Source organism: Haliaeetus albicilla, chromosome 13, assembly GCF_947461875.1.
Source record: "Haliaeetus albicilla chromosome 13, bHalAlb1.1, whole genome shotgun sequence".
Taxonomy (NCBI): Eukaryota; Metazoa; Chordata; class Aves; order Accipitriformes; family Accipitridae; genus Haliaeetus; species Haliaeetus albicilla.
In genome coordinates, this window is record NC_091495.1 from 16548762 (window position 1) to 16574667 (window position 25906).

Here is a 25906-nt window from a genome sequence, read left to right on the forward strand (position 1 = left end):
GGTTGTTATTTTTCAAGCATGGATTAGTTTCTTGAGAGGACAGAATTGGCAGAGCTGCAAAGGTATGTGAACTACTCTGACTTCATATGGAGAGCCTTTAATTTTGGTGAAGTAGCTCTTTGAGACACAACACCCCACTCAGGAAAAAACACTAAAAGTGCAGGCAGGGGTCTGTAAGTTCATACTTCATTTGTGTCATTTATTACTTTTTTCCTCCCCATTATAGTTGTTGACTTTTGCACACATGCATGCTTTATCACTTGTTTTATAAAGAAACAACACAGGAAAGAGAGAACAAAACTTGTATGGAGTGGTGGTTTTAAAAATAAGACTTTTCTTCTCTGTTTTCCAGATTCAATATTGCATAAACATGGGTGCATTTTTGGATAAACCAAAAACTGAAAAACATAATGCTCATGGTGCAGGGAATGGCTTGCGTTATGGCCTCAGCAGTATGCAGGGATGGAGAGTGGAAATGGAAGATGCTCACACAGCTGTTGTAGGTATTCCCCATGGCTTAGAGGACTGGTCCTTTTTTGCTGTCTATGATGGTCACGCAGGATCTCGTGTTGCAAATTATTGCTCCACGCACTTATTAGAACACATCACTAACAATGAAGACTTTAGGGCAACAGAAAAACCTGGATCTGCTCTTGAACCTTCAGTGGAAAATGTCAAGAGTGGAATCAGAACTGGCTTTTTGAAAATTGATGAGTATATGCGCAATTTCTCAGACCTCAGAAATGGGATGGACAGAAGTGGCTCGACAGCAGTGGGAGTTATGATTTCACCTGAGCATGTATACTTTATCAATTGTGGTGATTCACGTGCTGTTCTCTATAGGAATGGACAAGTCTGTTTTTCAACACAGGATCACAAACCTTGCAACCCAAGGGAGAAAGAGCGAATCCAGAATGCAGGAGGCAGTGTAATGATTCAGCGTGTTAATGGTTCATTGGCAGTTTCTCGAGCTCTGGGGGACTATGACTACAAATGTGTTGATGGTAAAGGCCCTACAGAGCAACTTGTTTCTCCAGAGCCTGAGGTTTGTGAAATTCTAAGGGCAGAAGAAGATGAGTTTATCATCTTGGCTTGTGATGGAATCTGGGATGTAATGAGCAATGAAGAGCTCTGTGAATTTGTTAAGTCTAGACTTGAAGTGTCAGATGACCTGGAAAAAGTGTGCAATTGGGTAGTGGACACTTGTTTACATAAGGTATGTAACTGTTTTCTCCAAGCACCTGTTACTAAAATGATCTTCTGTTTAGATGGGTACAGTGTTAACAGTAGTTCCTGGCCTAGTCTTTCCCTTCTCCCTCTTCCTTTCCTCAAATATTTGTACCCATTTGACTATATATCCTTGCTGAAGAGTATACAGCCTCATCCTTTGTGCCTGGAGAGGTGATAGCAATTGCAAAAATAAAGGTTTATTATTTTCTTAATGCTTGCATATGGTTCCAGCTCTAAACTTTGTCCAAATACAAAGTTTTAAAACTGAATAAATTCTGTGCAAGGTGTCATGGGTTTTTGGGGGGGTTTCTGTTCTTTCCAGTTGGGTAGTGTTCATATCCTTTGCATAAAACCAGTGTTTGCACCTTCTCTTCTTCAAGGTATGGTTTGTCTGTCATCTGAAGTGGTGTCCTCAGCTCATTTTAATAGCTTAGATGGAGAAGCACTACTTTTGCATCTGAGTTTACTTGTACTCCTCAAATTTAGAGTTTGTTCAGAGCAACTACAGGTTGATCTACAAATGTTTCATAGGTATACCATTTCCAGCATTCCCTGAGAAGTGCAACTCCTACTAGTGCAAATAGAGTTCTTTTCATTAGGCCACAGACCAAACATGAAATTTTGAGGAAAATATTAAAATTCAGAATTCTAACACTAAAGGGTAAGTAAACTTTTTCAGAAATGTGGTATATGCTGGAATACAACCCTATGTCATATGATTGATTTAAATGTTGTGGCTTTTCTGACCAAGCACTTGACCAGCCTTGTTAAAGGACAGTCACTGTAGTATACTTTCAGTAAAACTGAGCCCTGACCTTGTGTTTATTTTATAAAGTCAGATCCTGGATCTCTGCAGTTTGTAATGATACTAGAATGTTGTCCTCTGTCTTCAGGATGTGAATTGTACCATGTAATATCAACTGCAAACGATAGGATAGGTGTCCCTATATGCGTGGTATGAAAGGGAATATAGAATAACTCATGAGTACTTCTGAAGGAATTTATTCTAATGTCAGATTCCTACTTAATTTCTTCAGGAGAAGGAGTTGTTGTGATAGGTGATAGGAACTATCCATTAGGTTGGGTTTACACAGAAACAATATGTGGTAACTAATGGCACTTAATTTTTTTTGGTACAATTTTAAAATCTTTATTTCAAACCAGGAGTTTAAATTATGGTTCTGCTGGATCTCCTTGTAAGAGACTTAGACACTGTGCTTTTAAATTTGGCTCTGAGTTATAATTTTGAAAATTAAATATAAGCAGGAAAGTGGTATCAGAGCTTACTAGTGAAGAACTGGCATTACGTTCTTCAAGGTGCTATGTATGAAACAGGTGCATGCTGATAAACAGACTTGTAATGCATGTAATGTCTTGTGTGAATGCTCTCAAACTGAAATAAACTAGTAGCTGGAGCTAGCTATTCTAGTCTAGGATAAGTATTCTGCATTTTGTCTTGCAGCATGAGTTGTTTTTTAACTTGGCTTAAGGTAACAGTAAATGACTGTCTAATTTCTGACCTGTTTTCTTGATAAGATTTTTAAACAGTTGACATGTAAATAAGTCCATTAAATATTTTAAACTTTAAGGCAAAGAATGTACAATAAAAATCAGTAAAATTAATTTTAGTGAGTATTGTTGGAGAACTTAGAGGTTCTTACTAATCAAAATACAGTTTTATTGCAAGGTTTCTTTTTTCCCAGGTATATCTATAGTGCTGTATCTGGAACAAGTAAAAATGCGACTAGAATAGAAAAATTAAAAATAAGACTCAAGATCCTAACTCTTCTTTTTTTCTTTGTCATATAGGGGAGTCGTGATAACATGAGTATCGTACTTGTTTGTTTTTCAAATGCTCCTAAGGTCTCAGATGAGGCAGTGAAAAAAGATGCCGAGTTGGATAAGTACTTGGAATCACGAGTTGAAGGTAAGAAATCTATTTCGTTCACTAGAAATGACATCATAGCCTTTTTGAGCATGAAAACAAAACCCCTGAAAGCCATCATGCCACTATATGTTGGGTCAAATTCAGGCATGGTTGTAAGTCTGAACTTCTGTGTGTCAGGAAAAAATGTTTTTAAGCCATGTGGTTATTTTATCCTGGTATTCCACAAGCATTTTCTTTATGTGAGCTTTAGATTTGTACTTTATCTTTACAGGTCAAAATGCAACCTTGCGAAGTGTTATATCAGCTAAGTAAATTGTGATGTTGCTAATGTCTTGCTTATAAAATATTAAAAGGGATACTGGTGGTACTTGTTCCCTTTTTTGTGAAAGTTTTTGATAAAGAAAAAGCTGTACCAGGTTTTCGTGAAGGAACAACTTAATAATCTAATAATCCAAGCTTTTTTAACTGATTCTACTTAACACAGCTGTGACTTACTTTTCACACCGACAAGTTTTTTAAATGTACTTCGGTGAAAACAGATTATAAATGTTCAAAATACCTGTGAATGCAAGAGCCTTAAAACATCCCTTTGGATTCTGAATGGTTACCAAGTATGTGTGTATGTGTGAATAAAAACCGTATAATCATCTAGAACTTTCATGGAGGACTAAACTTGACTCCTAACCAGTTTCTTTTAGTCACTGATTTTATAACTCTTCACTTATCTAAAAGGTTGAATGCAACTTCTTCCCTTAAGGAGAAACAGCTAAAGGGAAGTTAGCTTGACTAAGAATGAAAAGCTTGCCCTTGTACATTTATTGCTTTACTGCAGCGTTCCTAATGTCAGAAAAACTGACATTTGAAACAGGCTTTCAAATTGTTGCTTCTAATTTAAAATATTTTATCACTGGTTAAGGCTGTTCCAAGGTCTGAAAACACCTATATGTAGTGGCCTCTTGGTTTCTTCGATCTTCTCAATTATTCTACTGATCCAGGTATAGCTCAGTTTTGGTAGTTCAGGGTTGATATTGAAAGTTTGCCTCTTTTGTAATACTGTTCTTATGTTGGCACAGGTTTCTGCAGCAGCAACCCAGGCATGAAAATAACTGAGTTCTTCTAACAGTTTGTCTTGCTGTTACAAATGTTGCTAGGATAATACTGTGAAGTAGCATCATTGGAGAGAAGCAGTCATCAGAGGTTTTGAAAGCCTTGTTGGGATTCCTTAAACTTCTGTAATCTCATCAGAAGAGTACTGAAGCACTGTCACCTACTTATGGTGATGCAGCTTATGAACCCATGTGTTGGAGCTCTTAAGTTATAGCAACAGCATTCAAGGAAGGAAAGGGTTTACTGAAGGGAAAGCTGGCTGGTGTAACTTGTATCTTTTCTTGACTTGTTTCAGGCCTGGCCTAGAATATTCTGATCACTAGATACAAGTTTAACTGTGCTTGATGAAGAGGTGGTCCCTTTGTAGATGGATAATGAGCCCATGTAGCCTTCTTAAATGTTTTGTTCCAGGTGCTGAGACCAGTGGTTTAGCTTTCTACTGTAGTATTGCTGTCCTGATGGTACTTTTCTGTGTTCATATTGAAAAATGTGATATTGGCAGTCTACGGGACTGTTCAGCAGAGTTCCATGAAAGTAATTTTAAATTTGGGTGCCAAGGTGTTTGGGACTTTGCAGGTCAGAATCAGCATGAAGCCATCATCTTGAGACTGTAACGAGGTCTCAGTGACATGCAGCCAGTGGCCAGAGCTGTGGTTTCTGAGCTTGAGCATTTTTTTATGAAAGAAGATGTGACTGACCAAACTTTCTCAACGTGGATCTGGAAACTTTACAGGCACCCAAGCATGGTGTGTGTAATCTGTATAGGTGAAATACTTAATATCCTTTCTTATGAATATTTGATGAGAATTATTAATACAGGACTCCAGCACTACCACATAGGAGATAGATGCCACTTCTGTTTCTTGTTGGCTTTGGTTTATTTGAATATCTGAGACACCCACTGGCTTTGTAACATGTTGTAATAGATACTGAAAGGACGTGCTTTCTAGTAAAAGTAGTTCATATCCAAGTAAGTAGCATTAGGTATAAATGAGAAGTAATCCTGCACTGTAGGTCTGAGGAAATCGGGAATCTTCTCAGACTGTGCAACAGCAAAAATCCCACAGCTAACCGTTCATAATTTTTCTTAACACTAGTTCAGTGTAAAATGCAACAGTGACATGGAAATGTAGATGCTGCCAGTGTAACATGGTTGCTGTGGATAACTGTTAGTTTTGCCACTTTAGTATCAAAAATTCTCAAACTTATTTTAATGCTACAGATGACACTAATGGTAGATACTTTATTTAATTTTTCATTTGTGTGAAACAGCTGTGAAAGTCACTCATGTTCTTTGACTAGATAGCTTTTTTTATTGCACTCTTAGCCAAATGAGGTAAACTCAGAAAACTTTTTGTATTTTTCAATGACCCAGTAATCTAGATAGTTGATGTAACAAACCTTAATTTTTAAATACATATAAGACGACCTTCAGGCCATGATACAAGTTATCTCTGAATGCACTGCTGTTGTGTGTTGTGTCTCTCCCTTTTGTTTAAATGGGGATCTAAATTGGAATAGCTTGCATACTTGTAGTTTCTGTTGAGAATAAAGAGAGCTAATGGTCACTTCAAATGCTAACTCTAGGCATGTTTCTCAGAACTTGGCTTGCATCCTAGGCTTCCTAGATGACACTAGTTAAGATAAAGTACATGAGCTGTTAATAGGTGCTGGGAGAGAGCCAGGAGTACTTAGCTTCACTGACAGCAACCAGGTGTGCACACAGTGGTTTACTGGTTAGTATTCCCAGCTTCTTGGTGGCTTCTTTCTCAGTTACCAAACAGGTGAAAAATGTATGGAACTGCAGTGTATTTTATTGCTTTAATAAGTGAATGTTAAGAAGATTAATAGAAAAGCTGACAAAACTTCTGATCAGAGTGACTGGATTAACTGCGTATGATGTGGGAGGCACTATTTGCTAGTAACAATGCAGTGTTGTAGCATGATTGAGTTACTACTTTAACCTATCAAAATAACTTCTTAGCAGAAATTTATTTTAGCTATGTTGTCATATTTAACAAATACTACACACAGAAAGGTGGAGAGCTTGTAGTCTGAACTGATGCAGAGCCATTCTGAATGTAACTCAAAATGGTTGTTAAGTGCTCCAGAGAAATGGATTGCTTCAAAGCTTGGACTTCTGTTGCTTCAGCTCTCCTTGATTGCTGCCCGCCTGCCCTCCCTCCCCCCAGCCCGAGTTCCCTGTGTCATCCTGTGTTCTGCTAACTGGACAGAGTGCAAGGCCTTTAAATGCCAAGTATTTAGCAAGGAATGAGAATCAGCATATTTGAGGAAATTCTGTCAAGAAGTGGAGAAAATAAAGGAAACAGACTTCAGAAATACTGAAATATTTACCTGTTTTCTAACATGTTTGCAGTCATAATAAATTCTATGATATTGTCATTTTGACACAGTCTCCTTAATTTAAAAAGAAGTAGGACTGCGATTTTTACCTTACATTTGTGCCTTGAGTATTAATTCAGAAATGATACAGAGAAGCTTTAACAAAATGCTTCAAACCGCTAAGCAGCATGGGGAGAATTGTATGGAAAGATGTTGGATTCCTTTAAAAAAAGTAGTCAGATTTAAAGGTTTCAGTAGTGAGCAGAAATACTTTTAACTTAAAAAAAAAAAGGGAGGCAGGGAGAATATGATATCAAGTGTTGGAGTAGTAAGGAAAACTTCTGGAAGGTGGGAATGTCTTTTTTGATCAGGAAAGGACAACTGCCATAGTTTTGCGTTTGCCTTTAGACTAAGCATAGTCTGGAAAACAGTGCATAAGAGAGCTGTGCCTGAAAGGTTTAAACTGCCTTTAATTCTAAAACCTTAAAGCCTGGTAGATAAGTTGTGAGGTTGATAATATGGATTCGTTCATCTTTTCTAGTTATTTTCAAAAGACAGAAGTTGTATTTCTTTAGATGTATTCTAAATGTAGTTTACATTTTAGGATGGTCGTCTTCAGGGAAGTATATTCATTATAATTTATTTGTAGTTTTGATGTGTTTTGAAGCTCTGAATGTGGTAAGCTAAGCAGCTAAGTCCAAGAATCTATGTTCAGTTACAGCAAGTGACTGTATATAGTGAGAATCTGTAGTAGGTTTACTAATGTTTAAAATACCAGACTACATTATGACTGTTCCTTTCAAAAGGCAAATAATGGATTTTGCACACAATAATTTAACATGAACAACATTTCTTTATCTGTTAAAGAATTGACAGCTCACAAGTTATGTGCAGTTGGTTGAGAGCCAATAACCATTTTATTTATACCTGTAGTAAAAACATTCTGAAAAAAATCAGCTTGCCTTAGAACTACTAAGCTGCAAAGATAGAGATGTCAAACATACAAGCTATGAGCTTTCTTAGATACTCTCATCTTTCAGTAAGTGACTAATTTAAATTAGGGCAACATTGGCATTTAGTATAAAATCCTTTGGGACTTCCTGAAGCAATTCTAGTTTGATCAGTGGTATTTGTTCTTAATGAATATACACTGTTCAACATGGAATATTTTTTCTGTTCTCTTGCGGACCTTGAATTTCAAGCTGACTGGACTAACCCATCAAACTTTTTAGACAATAGGTTTTTTTCACTGCTACACTTGGGCATTTTAAGCTCTGGCTTGGAGAGAGAGGCATTGTTTGAGGCATGCTTTTGTTGGTTTAAAAATCTGTATTCAAAAGCAGTTTAATACTTACACATACAATATTTATAGTCTGTCTTTCTACATTCCTAAGTAGAATGCTGAGATACCGTGTATTTGTACAGTGAGTTGAGCTAGTAGTTCCATAAGATCTTTCCAGAGTTATTAAAAGAGAATTATTGTTTCCATACCAAAACAGAGTTTTTCTTTTAACAGAGTTATTAAAAAAAAACCAAACTCAGCAAGTGACAGTTTACTAGTGGAAGAACTGTATACCAAAGCTCTTTTTCTAGTTTTGGTCTTGAGACTGATAGAATGTGTATAACTGTACTCCAAAGCTGCCAATTCAAGAGTATTCTGAAATACTTCTGAGGTTGTAATCAGTAGCTTGTGATTGAGTCATGATGGTGAGCACAGCCGTGATTCTGTTTTGAGTCACTTAATTGGTTAATTTCCAAAGTAATGCAGGTGTGTTGGACAGTAGTTAAGTTATGCTAGTTCAGTCTTTCCTTACTGCCACTTTCAAATGCTACTTTGTTTTGTTCTCTGCTGTGGTTTAACCCAGCAGGCAGCTGAACACCACGCAGCCCTTTGCTCACTCCCCCTCAGAGGGATGGGGGAGAGAATCAGAAAAAAGGTAAAACTCGTGGGGTGAGATAAGAACAGTTTAATAGAACAGAAAAGGAAGGGACAATAATAATATAATATACAAAACAAGTGATGCATGATGCAGTTGCTCACCACCTGCTGACTGATGCCCAGTCAGTTCTTGAGCAGTGGGCTGCCACCTCCCAGCCAACTCCCCCCCCCCCCAGTTTTATTGTTCAGCATCATGTCATGTGGTATGGAATATTCCTTTGGCCAGTTTGGGTCAGTTGTCCTGGCTGTGTCCCCTTCCAACTTCTTGTGCCCCTCCAGCCTCCTTGCTGGTAGGGCAGTATGAAAAGATGAAAAGTCTTTGACTTAGTCAAAGTCAGTGCTTAGTGTAAGCACTTCTCAGCAACAACTAAAACATCAGTGTTATCAACATTATTCTCATCCTAAATCCAAAACACAGCACTGTACCAGCTACTAGGAAGAAAATTAACTCTATTCCAGCTGAAACCAGGACGTATGTTTTTTAGAGCTCTGAAGTTTGGTCACAGAAAGAAAATACTAGGCACAGAAGTCAGTTCAATTCTCTGCTATGTTTCAGTTTATTTGAAGGGTGTATCAGACATGCAATTAAAACCCAAAACCAAACCAACAAAAAACAACCAACCAGGAAAAAAAACCCCAAAACACACTAACCCCCCAAATCGTAAATAGGGGCACATGTTCTATGTAGTCTTAAACAGTCGTAATAGTAGATGAATACTCAGTTACTACAGTGAGTTGGATGGTGCATTTTACATATGTGGAATATATACTGTATATAAAACTGATTTGTCGTAATCTTATAGCTGGAAATCAAAGGAGATGCTGGAACACAGAAAACTTGTAATGCTGTCTGGTTGGGCACTTGCATTATATAAAATAGAAGTAAAATTTTGTCTGGATTTTCAAAATGCTTATCTCCGAGTTAAGTGTTAGGCTTTTAGAGAAAATTGTTGTAGGAGTAAAGTAGTAGACTTTGTAGTGGACATTCTTGGATTTGCATATATGATATCAGGAAATGATTCTTTAAGTGTTTGAATTACATTAGCAACGCAGCTATAAAATTTTCTGCGATTGTGTTTTGCATGTTCAGAGAAAAAATTAATTGCAGGGTTATTCTTAACATTGTAGAGATGAAGGTGAAAACCTTGTAAATGTCTATAAATCTGTTTCTGAAAGCATTTGATTTTTTTTCTCTAGTGGCCTTTGTCAAACAAATCCACAGTGTGTCTGCTAATTGATGTGTAATGAAAAAAGGTCACGCTTGGTCGTTTGCTTTATTCTAGGATTTTCTATTAGGAAGCTTTTTTCTTTTTTAAGAGGGGACATGTTCTGGGTGAAATTATTCACCCTAATATCAGGACAAGGGAAAGGACATGGCCAATTCCACCAGAGTTCCTGATTTGGCACCTTCTAGAAGTGGAGAGAAAGGTGCTCATGGTTCAGTTTAGCACTCCCTGAGAAGTGGTTATACAGTATGAAGTAAAAGGTGTCAGTACCAAGAAGTATAGAGCAATCCTTAGTTTTGATTGCTTTAATTCCCTTTTAAGAAGATACAAAAATGTTATGCTTGCATTAATATTTAGTAATTGCTTGCTTCTGTAGCCTTTCTTCTTACTAATTCTTGCTATTTGTCTACTTTTTGTATGTACAGAACCAGCTGTGCTCTTGATATAAAAAGCAATATATGCATAAGACACATTTCCTGTTAGGTGTGACTCAGCAAAATTGTATTATAGTGGTACAATCTACTTCTAACTAGGTAGAACTGCACAAAAGGATGCATTGTATAAGAGAACTTGTGGCTGATTTATGTGAATGTGTATGGAAGAAGTGATCAAAATCCTAAGATTCAAGCATACATACTCAGTTGTCATTTCCTTTGCTAGCCATGATTCATTCTTAATGGATGGCTGTATGATAATATTACGTAAAGTTTCATGGAAGAATGTTTAATCGCTTCTAGTAGTAGTATACCTAGTTTATTTATTGCAGAGATTGTATGGTGCTGACTTGAAATTGGGGCTTAGAAGCATAGTGCCTTATTTGTTACAGGGTAGTAAAACTATTCTAAAAGTAGAATTGCTTTTGGAGTAAGCAAGTACCTTGCAAGCACTGTGGTTTTTAATAGTCCTGAGAGAAGCCTGCGTATCACTTGCTTTCTAGATAGGTGATAGACATCGAGAGAGGTTTAAATACCTGGAAACGTGGGATGCGGTATTTAAAGTAGGTAGATGATGTGCTTTAGTACTAACTTCAGAAACTCAAATTGTAGCTGCCTCTGGCTTTAGTTGCAGGGTCCAAATCATACATCCATAATATAATCAATTGATCGTAAGAAATTTAAGTGATTTGTTTATCTTTGGATAGTAGCCAAGATACAGACTGACTGAAGACTTTTTTTAGGATGGTATTTGAGAGGATTCATTCTTAATTCTTTTGTTCTGTGGCTCAAAGAAAGATTAATTTTTTATCTAGAACAATGTCTACAGGAATGGCACTCCATTTCTTAATTTAGTTGATTTTCAGAAAAAAAATTTCTTCTTAAAAATACATCACACACATACAACTACAATTTGTAGGTGACTTAGTGAACCTTTTTCTGCCATGGTAGTAGTTGAATGACTAGAGGATGATTACTGGAAGCTGGTAGTATTATGCCTATGTGAATGTATACGCAACTATTACACGGTCGCCTTACAGCAGCTTTGATGAACAAGAACATGAAGATTTACTTCAGTTTAGGCAGTTATTTTGCAAGGCAGAAGAACTTACTAGCACTGGACTTGTGTGTTAATTCTGCTTTGAAAATGGAATACCATATTATTAATCATTTGTCGTCAGTTCTTATTCTGCTTTGGCCACTTAAGCAATAATGGACTATTTTATATATGCCTCTTTATTGCGTGATGGTCTTAGTGTTTATGCACTGGAGATTCAGGCCTTTTAGAAAACAAGGTGTTACTCACGATGAAGTATGACTGAATTTCTGGGAAGCGTTAGCTTTATGGCATGTAACTTCTGAGTATGTGTTGCAATGCAATGGGAGGGTAACTGAAACAGGCTCCTAGCTGTCGTCTTTTTGAAAGAGAGCAGGCTGCTGTCTCCAGGATATTTCATCCAGTTCACAGTCTGCTTCTGAGTTTCTCTGAGAGGGAATGGCTAGAAGTATACTGGAAAGACAGGCTATGGATTTGAATAGCTCTGTTCCACCATGCAAAGACTGTTTACCTAAAATGTAAAGAATGTTTTCCTGTTTACTTACATGTAACTTTTTCATAATGTCTTTGTTAAAAAGAGATAGTATCTTGTATTTTAGTGTCTTAAGGAATAATGGGTGGTATTAATGCAGTAATCTAAGGACTTCTTCTGTTTTTGAATTAGAAATTATGGAAAAATCGGGTGAAGAAGGAATGCCTGATCTTGCTCATGTTATTCGTATTTTAACTGCGGAGAATATCCCTAATTTACCACCAGGAGGTGGTTTAGCTGGCAAGTGAGTACAGTACTGGAATTTCTTGAACTGTTTCATTCACTGAAACAAATACTTTTATTTAAATGTTTTAAAGCTTTCTTATTGTAATAGCTATACTCAAATTAAAGAAAAAAGTTGGTTTTTTATATTTTAAGCTAGTTTACCTTTTGGGCTACATAAACATTTGTCATTGTTCCCATTCCAGAATGGTAAGAGGAGGCAGATTGATCATATTCTGGTACATAACATACTAGCTTAGTATTTCCATATGGCCATTTTAAAAAATAAAAAATTCTTGGCTTTTTACTGCTTTACACTTGTTAAGAACTATCAATAATGTAACTGGAATATCGAAATACCAGCTCAATTTTGCTGATGTCATGTTCCCTCCACCACCTAGTGTCCATTATAAGTTCGGGTTAGTGCTTGTTTTCTCAGCAAACATTCTCATAAGGAAATTGTTTTTCTTTAGTCTTAAACTGAATGTTAGATAAGCAAGAATGTTGAACCAGGATATGCGTTTTACAACTTAATCGAAATAAACATTCAGAAATGACCGTGGGGTTCTGGGGAGGCTAATGGTGATGTTCTAACAACCTATAATTTAAGGATTTTAATGAACAGAATTTAGGATTGCATAAACAATTGTTAATTGAGAATTCCCCAAACAGTAGGACCCATTATTGGTCCCTGGCATAGGTCATGTTGTTTCTGGAATCTTTGGGTTTTTTCCAAATATAAAGTACTGTCCTCTGAGCATTTGTGTATAGATCAATTTTCATTGCATGTACTTAGTAATAAGCACTGTTTGACATGATTATTTTTTTCTGGCCTTGAAAGTACCTGTACATTCTGGGCCTTTTTCTCCACTTGTGTGTATTTCAGGCATTCAGAGAAGTGGCGGTGTGCCTATTCTTCTTAGTGCCTCCCAACTGCTGAATGAGTTGGTGTGTTTTGGTTTTTTGCTCATTAACAACCGCACCACATACTGCTTCATTATTCTGGAACCTCTGCATGTAAATTCTATTTTAAATTGTTGTGACCCATGTTACACTTTTGATGGGCTTAGGTTCAGAATTAGCCTTTTGATGCCTTTCTCTCCATTTTGACTTTTAAAGTCCCACCTCACAGAAAACTGACTTCAGGAGGTGTGCCTGCAGCTTCTTTTAAGAGAATATCATACAGTATTAAGTTACTTTTTTCTTGGCCTTCAAACGTAAGACAAAGACAGGCAATGATGTATTTAGTTAACTTTACTTGCAGGATTGAGCTCCTGAATGGAGTTTTTGAAACAGTACGACTACACAACCCAAAACCTACCATGTAACTTAAAACTTCTGTCCAAACAAGAGACTATTCTTTGTCTTGATCTCCTGTGATGTTACCAGGACATGAAGAATTCACAATTTGTCCTTCTGTTTGAACTCCAAGACCTGGCTCAAACAGGTTGCAGAAAGAGCTTGTGTGTGGCTGACACCCCTGTGTTTAGCACCAGTTATAGTTGCTCCTGGTTTTCAATATGTCTGAGCTTGAGAAACGTAATGCGATGTTGCCTTCACTAGAGTATGTTTGCAGACCTTAGGAACCTCTGAAGTAGCTCCACTTCTACTGGCATTGTATACTTCCCTTCAAGCATCTCACTTGTGTAGAAGCCCCTACTGGCTCATTCTTTGAGACAGGAGATTTAAAGGTGTCAACTCTGCTGTGGTCACTTGATGGTCGTGTTTTATCCTTTAAAATCTTATTCTTCAAAGACTCGCTTCTGGCTTGACTCGGATTCCCCTGTAACTTCAAATGCTGCCAAAAGAATATTCATTTGTTGCTGAAGAAAACAAAAGACCTGAGACACCCTGTCACTTGAACGTTAGCACTTCCACTCAACATCTTGCTCATGAGTTTCCACATGAAAGGAAATTACGGATAAATACACTGTTCAAAGAAAGAAAAGTAAATTGAAAAGATAGAATTCCCAAGGGCCTGAGTTTTAAGTCTGATTTAAACTGTCCGCAGTGGCTGTCGGCTGCTTCTGTGGCAGCCTTGCTTGGACTGTCTAGGTGTTTTCTGTTACGTTGGTGTGAGGTGCCATTGCTCTCTGTAGTACAGGCATTTGGTCAGAATTCTGCCATTCCACCATCACTAAATGTGGAACTAAATGGAGAGAACCCTTTCTTGCATCATCTGCCAAAAGATTTGGTTTCTTTTCTCTAAGAAAATTTTCCATCAGTGCTGATGGATCCCATACTAGCTCAGCCATGCCACCCTTCTAGATTTCTTTTTAAAGCATTGACTTTAACTGGTGTGCCCTTGGAGAAGTTGTTCTTCAGTGGACTTTTCATATTGGACATAATTCTTGGAAGTGTTACTGTCAATAAAATTCTGAACTTCTTTCCTGGAGCTCATTCAGACAGCCCAAAACCTTTGCTTGTGAACAAGCGTAAATTGCATATATACCAGTGTCTTAAGGCTTCCAAGTTGTCAGGTGTATCTGTTGTGCCTGCCTTCTGCTTGTCTTGGTGTGGTATGTCTAGATAAATGCCGATTTCATCATCGACATATATTGCCTCTGAACACATGATAGCATGATGTCTTTTCAGTGTTGTAGGTTAGTGGTCATCCTGACATTTGATGCATTGTCCCTTGCATTCGCTGGTCCACAAACCATTTCCCAGAGTTCTGAATATTTTTAGTAGGTAATGTTTTAAACGCTGAATCATGACTGGAAAAATATATTTTGCTGGACACTAGATACTGAAATTACCTGATTTATTGCTTTGAGAAGTGGACACACTTGCAACATTCCATTCAAAAACCAAACTCTTCTATTTTGAATGTCCTTTTGCTTGCATGGTGTGAACATAAGAACCTAGTCATACTAGATCAGATGAAGGATTATTCTAGCTCTGTGTCCTGTCCAGAAAAGAAAGTAGATGCCTGGGGAAGAATATAAAACCAGGAAAATAAGTAAAATACTTATCCTATCATCATTATTTTGGTTTTCAGCTTCTTACAGCTGAGGTGCTTCCTGATCTTGAGGTAGTTTATGTACTCAGTGACTTAGAATTTCTCTTCTGTGAAGTTAAATGTGGTCAGAAGGAGCCTCACCAAACTTCTAGCATCCTTGGTATTCTGGGACAGAAGGTTCTGTTGCATCGAAAGCCATCACTGTCTATTTTTGAGACATTTGCTGCTGTCTTCATCTGATGCCCTTGTGCTCTTTGTTTGGAAGAATCAACAGTTGGTGCTTATCTGCATTCTGTAAGACATCATTTTTATAGATGTTGGCCACTTCCAGACTTGAGGGTTTTAGTTCCTGTAGTATTTTTTGTTGTTGTTGAAGCTGTCAGTAACTTTGATCATATTTATTATAGTTGTCTGAATGTTTCCCCGTTCTTACTATGATTTGAAGATGTAGAGACATAACTTTTTTCCTCTCAGAAGTCTGTTTATACTTTGGGGTTTATTTTTTGAGAAGCTTTTTGTCTGCCTGTGAAGGTGTGGCACTGCCAGAAAAGAGTCTAGCTGATCATATTTTGGTTTTAGTGTTGTCTAGTGTCTGTTCACACCATAGAAACATCTCAGAGGTGGTATACTCTGGGCACCACACTTCAAAAGTTCATAGGCAAGTAGTAACCTGTGTATATGTAATAAAAATGGGGAAAAACCCAACTGTCTTCAAGTTCCATATCCAGAAATAAGGCAAGAAAACCAGAAAACTTGAAGAATTTTGTTACAATAAGCAAAATATAGATTTAGATGTTACTCTTGGCAAAATCTGACTATGCAGCTGGAACTTCTAAAGATGTAAAGAGGCAGACCATGGGGCGCGTAAGGTAAGAAAATGTTTTGCCTTGCTTAGTCTTTACAAATCTTGACTTACTGCTAAATCCCCAAACATATTGGAAGTGAGTAAAGACACTGAGACTGGGCTTCATCTTTTTAAGAGGCAGGTTAAAGGCAAAACATCTTAAACACTTAGAAATTATTACTGTGCTCAAACTTTAAGTTCTCAACATTTTGAAATAATTTTTTGTGTTTAATTTTTTTAAAAATTCTCTTTTTTTTTAGGCGTAATATTATTGAAGCTGTGTATAGTAGGCTGAATCCACACAGAGAGAATGAGGGGGTAAGTTCCCATTTTGGTTGCTAAACCTCATTGTTAATGAGAACATCAAAGTAGTGTCGTACATAAAGCAAAAGTGTACATCACTGCCAATAAAGTATTATAAACACAAAATATATATTGCAGCATACAGTTCATTTTGACCTTGTTTTGGATGGATCTGATACAGAACTTTATCCTCAAAGACAGCAAACTGATACCCAATTCTGAAAGACTTTTAAAACATCTTACTGGTTACTGCTTTTTCAAACCTGTGAAGCAACAATGCAAGGGTTTTCTAAATTATAGTTTATTATTGTAAAAAATTATGGTCAGCATATTCTTTACTTAACTAGCCCTTCTGTCCAGAAATAGAGGGGGCGAATACACTTCCTATTGTCTTCTGTAAGTGAGGAAGACCTTGGTACACTGAATATAAAAGGTAACAAGACTAATATTGACTACTTTTTTAGAGTTTACACTATCCTTAAATATCCCATGTGCAGTGGTCTAACGAAAGTGTAAAGTGAATTTTTTTTTACTTCAGTTCTGATTTCTAAAATGGCTTACATTCTTCTGCCCAGTTCCTAGTAAGTTGAATTTTAAATAGTATGTTGAAATATGGTTTATTGTAACTTTAAACCTGATTATTAGGTGGTTGTTAATATTAGTATAAAGAGTAATAACTGGTGTTTGTATCAGTTGTGGTTAAGTGTTTTGGTTTTTTTAAATATTTTTGGAAAACTGAAGAACTGATAAAAACATCATTGCTTGTACACATGTTGTCATTTCCTGTACAGTTTATGTGAACTAATCTGTGAAGGTACCATTCATACTCTAATAAATCCTTTCTCATATTTTTCTCTTCTGAGATGGCTACAAGGTACTCAGGTAGTCATTACAATGAATGGTTTTGGTGAGATGTCAACTTTTATTTTAAATACTTTGTGTGCCTTGAGATTGCGAATATGCAGTCTCACCACAATAATAATTGTGTTTTTCCCACTGTCATCTTCTCTTGCCTATTTGTTTCATTTTTTTAAGTTAGAAAGCTTATGTAGGTGGAAGGGGCCACTATTCTGTTAAGAGTATAGATAGAGAAGACATCTCTAACTTTTTTATTTTTTAGTATTTGTTCCTTTTTTTAGTTTGAAAGTGATACAGTATACACTTTTCACTTAACTTTCAACAAATTGTGCAACAGTACCCCAAAACCAGCTAGGCAAAATCTTGCTCTTTTCAGCTTCTTTAGTCCTTCAGGAAACTCTGCACCTCTACCAGCCTGCTACTACTTTTTTATTTAGCCATAATTTTGTTCCTGCTTTTGATGTAAAGTTATTGGTGAAAGTGATTTATTTGAAGATTACATCTTAGTTTTTTTAAGTTGGTTGCTTTTTTTAAGAAAAAAAGGTTGTCTAATATTCTAGAAATATCATATGCCATAGTTGCATTTATGATGCATCTTTTCTAAGTCCAAATTTACTTTTCAGTAGCCATGCAAGCTTGCTGGAAGTCCTGACATATAGTACAGCATCCTTCTGTGTATTGGCTACTTCCAGGAAATTTTTGTACATCATCCATTATAAAATGAGGTAACTGAACTAGATATGCAAGTTAATTATAAAAGAATATAGCTTTAACCCTTACTACCATTAATAGCTTTGACATTTATTGCCATTAGAATCACTGGATAGTTGTTTTGAGTCCTCTTAATTTGGCTTTTCCAGTAAGAAATGTGAGCAGTATGCTCCCGTCTACCTTGTAAACTTGGCCTTCTGTTGGTATTCAGTGCAAATCTCGATAATGATTTGGATGATGTGTTTTAAATACACTGGATTAAATTTTAGTTTGATCTTGTGGCAAGATGTCATTTGCTGGTCAATACCTTTTCTTCTTTCCATCCTAAGTGATTCTGACCCAGAGCAGTTTGAGAGGAGAATGCACCACTGGGTGAAGGATGCAATTCCTGTTTGCACTTTACCAGCATGTAGGAGTTGTTATCTTACTGTCTTTTGAGGTGGATAAATTTAGTGGGCCTCATATCTGAGGTGATGAAAACATGACTTCCTTGCTAGTCTTACTTAGTTCCAGGTATATATGTGGTGATCTCCCAGTCTTTTGAACTGAATACTCTACTGCACAGGGTAGGTAAAAGGGAAGGAAGCTGTTCAGTTACTCAACATCAGACTCCCCACGATGTCTACGCACTGTGATAATGTTGCTACACACCTCATGTTTAAACAGGAAGCAAAGGTAGGAAGGAAACATACAGTACATCCCAGTGATGACATTTCCAAGTGAGACCGAAATCTAATAATGCCCCTGTTTAAACTAGCATGAAGCAAGAGCGGATCTTCGTATGGAAAATTATGAGCTGCAGACACCTATGCTGAGTCTGCAGAGTACGAAGGTACACTGACTTGCACTTGGGAATCTTTCTCCAGGTGTAGTTAACAGTGTACATCTGTCTGTTAGAGTGTGGGTATAATGGAGAATACTGCTGTTACTAGCTGGAAAGTCTGCCTGTGGCAGTCATCTTCATCTGCTGATTTTACATAAGGCTAGAACAATTTTTTTTTTACCTTGACAAAATAGTAGTGTAATTAATTGCTAAAATATTAATGCACATGAGTAAAAATTTTGAAAGATGCCAAACCCCACAAAAACAACCCAAACCAACCAGATTAACTTCTGCAATTGAGAACGAGAATGTCTTCCTTCTAAACAGTCTACGTTTTAGCATTGAACAATTTAAACTAGTTACCCTGAGTTACTGTGAACTGCATCCTAATAGCTTGGCAAATAAGTTCTTAGAAAGTGTATAAATTAAAACCAAGGCAGTAGCTTAGAGGTTTTTTTGTCATCCAAGCTAGTGATTGTAGAGTAACTTCTCCCAGTTCTTCACATGTGCTTTTTCTGAGAATCCTTAGCATATAGCCTAAATAAGGAGATGTTGTATAGAGTGAGAGACTGAGGAGTGAAAGAGTCCTTACTACAGCAGTATTCAGAGATCACTAGTGTGGCTTCAGGTTATAGGAGTCATAAGTTTGTTTGTTTGTTTTTTCTTTTCGGGCATCTCAGCAGAGTACAGGTATTTTGTAAATCCAGGGCTGGAGAGAGCCCTGCATTGGGCTCACAAGGAACAGCTTTGCCAGTGTTTGAGCAGAGGGGCTTCTGCTATAAATGTTGTGCTTTATAAGTGTGAGTGAAGTAATAGAAATCTGTTACGTATGGGGGCTTGGTGCTTTCAGAAGTTTAAAGGGAATTTAAAAGAACTTCTTCATAGCTAAATAGTTGTTATCGCTGTAATGGTAAAATACCACCAAGTTGTTCTAGTTAACATGTTAAAGTATTACTCTTTCTCTAATGGCTCAACTTCTTTGACCCTTTTTTTAATGTGTATTCCAAAGACTAGGAGGCCACTATCCAATTAGGCTACTTGGGTGTATACGTATCCTTAAACACAAGGAACAATGTTGAAATTACAGTGTGTTAATAGTTTCAGTGGCAGTTCTTCAAAGCTATGTTTGAATATCTTGTCTGAAACCAATCATGTTCCTCTCTTGCTTTTACTAATATTATACTGTAGCACTTTGCTAAATCAAATCATATGTCATTAAGGCCTGCTACAGATAATTTAAATTTAAATGGACAAAATTCTTATGCCCTTAAACATTGTAAACCCTGTCCCTAATACATAGTAGCCCCTTTTGTATACATAATTTAACAGACTAGAACTTGTGTCAAAATTGAATGCTCATGTTAAATATAGCTAGCACAAATTTATTCTTGTTTTTATGGTGAGTAGCCCTAAGTTTAATTAGAATATGAAGGAAAACAAACGCTAACTTGCATAATAATCATAGTTTTCAGGGTCCTGTTCTAGCCACACATCATTAGAGAGAAATCTGTGTTATAGTGTGTATATATAGTGTATAGTATAATAAAAGGGGCAGTTTCTGTCCTGCTGTTTGCCTGTGGGGTTTCTTGTCTGCTAGCACTGAGGGAGACAAGGGAAGCACTAAATAGCCTGTCATCAAACAGGGTGTGAAGCAAAGCAGGATGTGAGTTTGAATATCAAACACTAACAGCACTGTTAAATCTACTCCTACTAGCATTGGAATTGTTTAGGAGTCTCAGGGCTGCTATCATATTGCTTATTGTTTTTACTCTTCAGTGTTGCATGGGAGCAAAAGTATTCACTTCATTCTGCCAAAAGGATTTTTAAAGATCTGAATATTGTGAAATGTGGAGATTCAGGGTGTATGTTTGCTAATGTCAACCTTGGAGCAAAACTGATAGGGTGAAGGAACTATTGAATTTAGATGTTCTCTGAACTTTAAAAAAACTGGAATTCTTCAGCTATGTTGCCTTGTTTAATATTAGCTAGATAAATACAGAAGTAGTATTTTTTTTGTCAAAGCCTAAGAAATAGGATACGTCTGTAGCCTCATCTTGATGCCCTGAGTTTTCACTGACTTTGTGCTCATGAGGCATGAGAACAGTCCCATTTCATACATTGAAACTATCTCCTTTAACTTGCTACTCCTCACGGGGCTCTTGAAGAACTGTCTGAATATGAAAATGCTAGTACATGGGAGTCAAAACATCTCAAATGAAGACCAGCAAACCACACTAGAAGTACGTCTCTATGCAACAAATTAAGCTTAGAGGGATAGCTTTATATGCAGTAACATTAATTTTTGTGGTAAAATTGTCCCCTTTTTAACTTAGACTGTGCTAACCGGTGCTTCTATTCCAGTAACATTACAGCATCCAAAATCAAAACCCAAGATATTGTCTTAATACTGCTATTAGTCTTGTAAATGAGTGACTGCAACATTTTGTAGTTTATGAAGCTTTTGGACTAGATGACAATAAAATGAGGTCAGCATGAGAAAAGGCAGTCTGGATTTTGCCTCTAATGTATTGCAAAATCTGCCAACTTCCAGAGATACAGTTGCGTTTGTCTAGCTTGATAACTTGCTAGATATTAATAATTTAAATGTACTATTCCCTTAAAGCAACAGTACTGCTCTAACACTTAAAATACCTAGTAGCAGTGTCAGAGCACTGTAACAGATGTGCAAGTCTATCACAAAACCCCCCCCTACAAACCCCCCAATTTTTTCAACTGAAGGCTTGTAGCCAAATAGGTGGTTTGCAGAGGAGACCTTCATTCCTTAATCAGTGCTTGTTACTCAGATTTTGTGCTGTAGATTTAGATTTGACTTTAAATAACTGTTCTACCTGTTAATTTTTCTAGGCAATACACATCTGCCACAAATAGTGTCTTATGTTGTTGAAACACCACCACGCCTGGTGCTGATAAGTAGCTGCTTGTTTCTTTTATGGCAGCATCATGCTTGCAAAAATCAGGGACTGTTTTCTAAAACACTCTGAGCATTTACTTTGATGTGATGCTTCAACTAAACTGCTAGCAGTAGAGTCCTCTATTCTCTTTAAGTTTTTCACAGAACTGTGTTGCTATTGGCTGTGCAGAAATTCACAATTAAAAATGTTGACCTGATGGCTAAAGAAGCTTAAATTTTCAAATTTTTCACTGACGGCTGACCAAAGTTGTGGGGATTATCAGCTATATTCATCAAAAGACAGTTTGAATCAAGATGGGGTTAATTGAGAGGAGGTACCATGCTGACACTTGCTCAAAATAAATAGAAATGATTAAAAATGCTGGTTTAATAGGTATAATTTCTTAAATTATTACATTGTATAAAATAGGCAAACATGGATGATACTGTTAGAAGATGTATGTTGCTAATAAGGTGTTTTATATCCAAATAGAGCAAAGTTGATGTTTTCTCAATCAGAAAAAATGTTTTGGTTTTTTTTGGTTTGTGGTTTTTTGTTTTGTTTTTTTAATGTCGTTAGAAAATATTCTAGTTTAACTACTGATTTTTTTTGGGGTCTTGAATCTTAAAAAAAGGACCCTGGCGAAGCTGAGGAAAGTGGAACGCAGGGAAAATTGGTGGAAGCACTCAGGCAAATGAGAATAAATCATAGGGGGAACTACCGCCACCTTCTGGAAGAGATGCTGACTAGTTACAGGCTAGCTAAGATGCAGGGAGAAGAGTGCACTGCTGAATCAGCTGCAGCATCTACTTCAGATACTCATGCTGGACCCAGTGACCCCGTACCAGACACCCACACAGAATCTGGGAATCACCTTGCTGAAATACAGAGCTCAAACGAAGATTCAGGGATGAATGAGATGAGTGATAAACAGACATAATGTTTTACATAGTGGATTTAATGCTTCGCTTCACTTGGCCTATTTTCCTTTGTTTAGATCTCAACATTTGTCATGTCTATCCTAGAAGTCTGTTTGTTTTTACTTTAGTTATTTGTACAGATTTGTTTATACAAAGCTCTTTTTTTCCATGGATGTTCAACTACTATGGTATATTATAGTAATTGCATCTTATGTCGCGTAGCAAGCAGTTAACTTCCCATTTGAGACTTTGAATTTTTTTAAATCCTGTGACACCAACAATAGGAATCTAGCATGATAATGCAAAAATAAATTTTAAAACTTTTTCTTTTAAGCCCGTTCTTAAATAATATTGATGGTGTATGTTTGCTAACTGTAAAGTAATTCGCATCACAATTGTATCTTTTGTGCAAATTATTTGAATTATACAAATTCTTCACTCTTTTTTTTTTTTCCCCCAGCATCATATACTGCATGTTTGTATTTGAATTGTGTATAGTTTATATTACCACTAAATTACAAAAGCTATTACTTTTTAGGTTGTCACTTATTCTTCATGAAATGTGTTGGATTTTTTCCAATTTAGACTGTATCCACTGTTCACCATAAATATCGATTTTCTTGATGACTGTATTATTACTTTGCAGGTTGTAGTATAACACATATCCAGAAATTAAAATGTACCTAGATTTAGTACCTAGTGTCAAGTTCTAAGAATTTGTGTTTAAGTGAAAATAAAGAATATGCTGTGGAATAATATCTGTATGCATATTGACTCTTTTAAGCAAGTAATAAACTTCCTTTGAAATGCTATCATTCCGACATGACTTAACTTTTCATAGCTTCTGATATTAATGATGTTCATTGGTTTCTACAAATACTTGAGTCGTTTCTCAGGTTCGAGTTAAACATCAGCCATATAAATGAATAAACTGGCTATTCTACCTAAGTTTACCTTCTACCAAATATTTTCCTTGTCTTTTGGTGTACCACACGTGTATGCATGTGGATTTGGGTAGATCAGTGATGATACTGGGAATTTACAGTGGCGGTAACTAATCTGCTAATAAGTTAAATCTGGATTTCTTCTCAGCAGTCAGTTCATAATATAACACTTGCACAAAAATTTCATTGTTCAAAATAGGTACAAATATCACTGCTTTAATGAAAAAGAACCATGGGAATTTCTTGAGGACCAGGAATACCTGAAGGGCTGAATTCCTTAATATTTTACAGATTTATTTTTTGTAGTCCATGGATGTAGTATCTACGATTTAGTACAATTTTAGATAATACTTGGTTTTAAGTCTTTATGCTATAGTAGCTTTACTGGGTTCATGTTTTTATAAAAGTAAATTCCTTCATGAATTTGAGGAACAGAGAATGTTTATGTGTAGAAGCAGGCAGGTATGGAAAAAAAGGAAAATGTCTTCTGTCTTACACTAGTATTCTACTTAATTATGCCACTGAAATCCAAAGTGCAACAAAATGTTTTCATTTGTCTTGGTGAGTAGTAATATTTCTCCTCTTCTTTTCCTGTAGGGTGCTGGAGATCTAGAAGATCCGTGGTAGCCTTACAAATCTACTAAAATGCTTTTGATTCTGAAAGGGGGAAAAAAAACTTTAAAATCTGTTTTCTTCAATACAAGGGAAAAATTCTGGTGGATTTCCAACATTTTGTGAAATGGGCAGAAAGATATTAGAATTTTCCATCATTCGTTCATTTTTGTGTTTTCTGATATTGCCACTCTTAGCATTGCCTGTACTACAGTATTCTTACCAGCCTCAGGCATACTGATTACATCCGTAATGAACTTTGGCCCTAAAAGGAAGGAAGGAAGGAATGATTCTCTCAGCAGATGGATATATGTACCTGAGGTGCATGGGATTGTAGGTGTACTCTGAAGATATGCTATGGCTAAATGAAATGTGCAACACACAAGCATGAGAGAGTACAAGTAATTGTTTGAGACATTACTTATTTCACTTTACTGAGTTGGAAGGCTTTGCAGCTCTGTGGCTTGGAAGTAATTTCAATTGGGCAATACGCTATCAGATGTGTATTTTATTTTTTTTAAATTTTCCAGTTTTACCTGTATTACCAGACCGTTAGGTTTCCCTGCGGTGTCCAAATTGTGATACATTGCCTACTGCTTGCTTGAAGATAAGTGTATTTGGCAATAATATATGAAGATTCTAGGCATCTAAAAACCGTAAGAATTTTACGCATGTGTACAACACACCCTTAAACTCTTGCTAGAGAAAATCTTTTAAACCAAACTGATGAATTTATAGTTAGTAGTGACTTGCTTTGACATCTCTCACAGCTGCAGGTTTTTTTAAAAATGCTGAAAATTTGCCTTTATTATAATGTAAATTGTGATTATTTTTTTGTTCTATATGTGGTTTTCTATAGTTTTTTGATTTTTTTCAGCTTAAGATACAGACAGAAGTCTTGTGTAATATGGGTATAATTTTTAATTGTTTGCATTATTTTCAAAGTTCAAATTATCACTTTGAGATTACTATAAATACACTTAAAATTATCTATTTTAAATTAAGGAAATATTAGAGATATTTTCATGGGTTCAATGACCTTTCATTTTATAAGTAATGGGCATGGTACAGAGTGGCTGTCATGTAAGGTACTTGAAGATTCTTAGTTTAATTCTATTTTTGCAATAACCTTGACTTTTTTTCTGACTTCTTTGAGTTGTGCATGTAATGAGTCCAGTAAATGCTGAAAATGGGGAAGAGTAAAGTATTTATCTAAAATAAAAGCTATTGGGGAGGGGAAACAATGAATGTATCCATCTGTACATGATTTACATGCTGTGGATGCCTTGTAAACATTTTCCTATTTGTTTAAACTGTGTTTCAGCGAGGATGTAATTGCCCTTGTGTGTAGTTTTAAGCTAATGACAGTCATCAACTGGTTTTGTGTGAAATGGAATTCATGGTATTTTTCTGTAACTTTATCCCCATGGTGAGTCTGTAACAACCACATGCTCTTTCATACTGGTGCGGAAGGCCAGCTTTCCCAATCATTTTGATTCACTGTGTACCTGATTTTTTTTTTTGGTCTAGAGAGGATTATTGCCACAGTATATTTTATTTATTCATTAGATTTTAGCCTTGTAAGTTAAAGTGTTCTAAATGATGATGTTAACAGGTATTTGTCCCTTTACTGGTTTTTTGGGGGGGTTGTTAAAAGATAGGGAATGAAGAATGCAAAATGGTTTATTGTTCAGACTGTCCGCTCTGGTCCAACCCTGTACTGATAGTACCTTCCCAGTATGATATTGTGATGTTTCATACAATACAGTGAACATAACCAACTTGTTATCTTCAATAAAGGATTGCTAAAACAGTGTAATATGCTGTATATTTTCTTGAGAAGAATTTATCAAGAAGATGCTAGTCTTCTATATAAAAAGACAACCAAATAGGATTTATGAGGGGTTTCTTAGTGATGGATTTGTGTTTGTTCTCTAGCAAATGTGGCTCTTTGTCACAATAAGCTGGAAGTCTCAAAGTGGGCTTTTCTGTGGGAGACAGAAGAGTACAAACAACATTTAGAGCTCGTAGGGCTAATC

General features: G+C 36.4%; 1 protein-coding gene across 12 annotated transcripts in view; it reads left to right on the forward strand.

Moving 5' to 3' along the window:
* PPM1B (protein phosphatase, Mg2+/Mn2+ dependent 1B) overlaps nt 1-25686 on the forward strand; it is a 63373-nt gene extending 37687 nt beyond the window's left edge. For 9 of the 12 annotated variants that reach the window (XM_069800280.1, XM_069800281.1, XM_069800273.1 and 6 more), the window contains 5 exons: nt 353-1216; nt 3040-3157; nt 11889-12000; nt 16045-16102; nt 22026-23123. In XM_069800280.1, the coding sequence (XP_069656381.1) occupies nt 371-1216; nt 3040-3157; nt 11889-12000; nt 16045-16102; nt 22026-22331 (1440 nt within the window). In that variant the 5' untranslated portion in view covers nt 353-370 and the 3' untranslated portion in view covers nt 22332-23123. Of the gene's footprint in view, nt 1-352; nt 1217-3039; nt 3158-11888; nt 12001-16044; nt 16103-22025; nt 23124-23852 lie in introns of those variants that run through there. The other 3 variants (XM_069800282.1, XM_069800283.1, XM_069800284.1) reach the window with 3 other exon arrangements.
* Nucleotides 25687-25906: the final 220 nt, after the last annotated feature.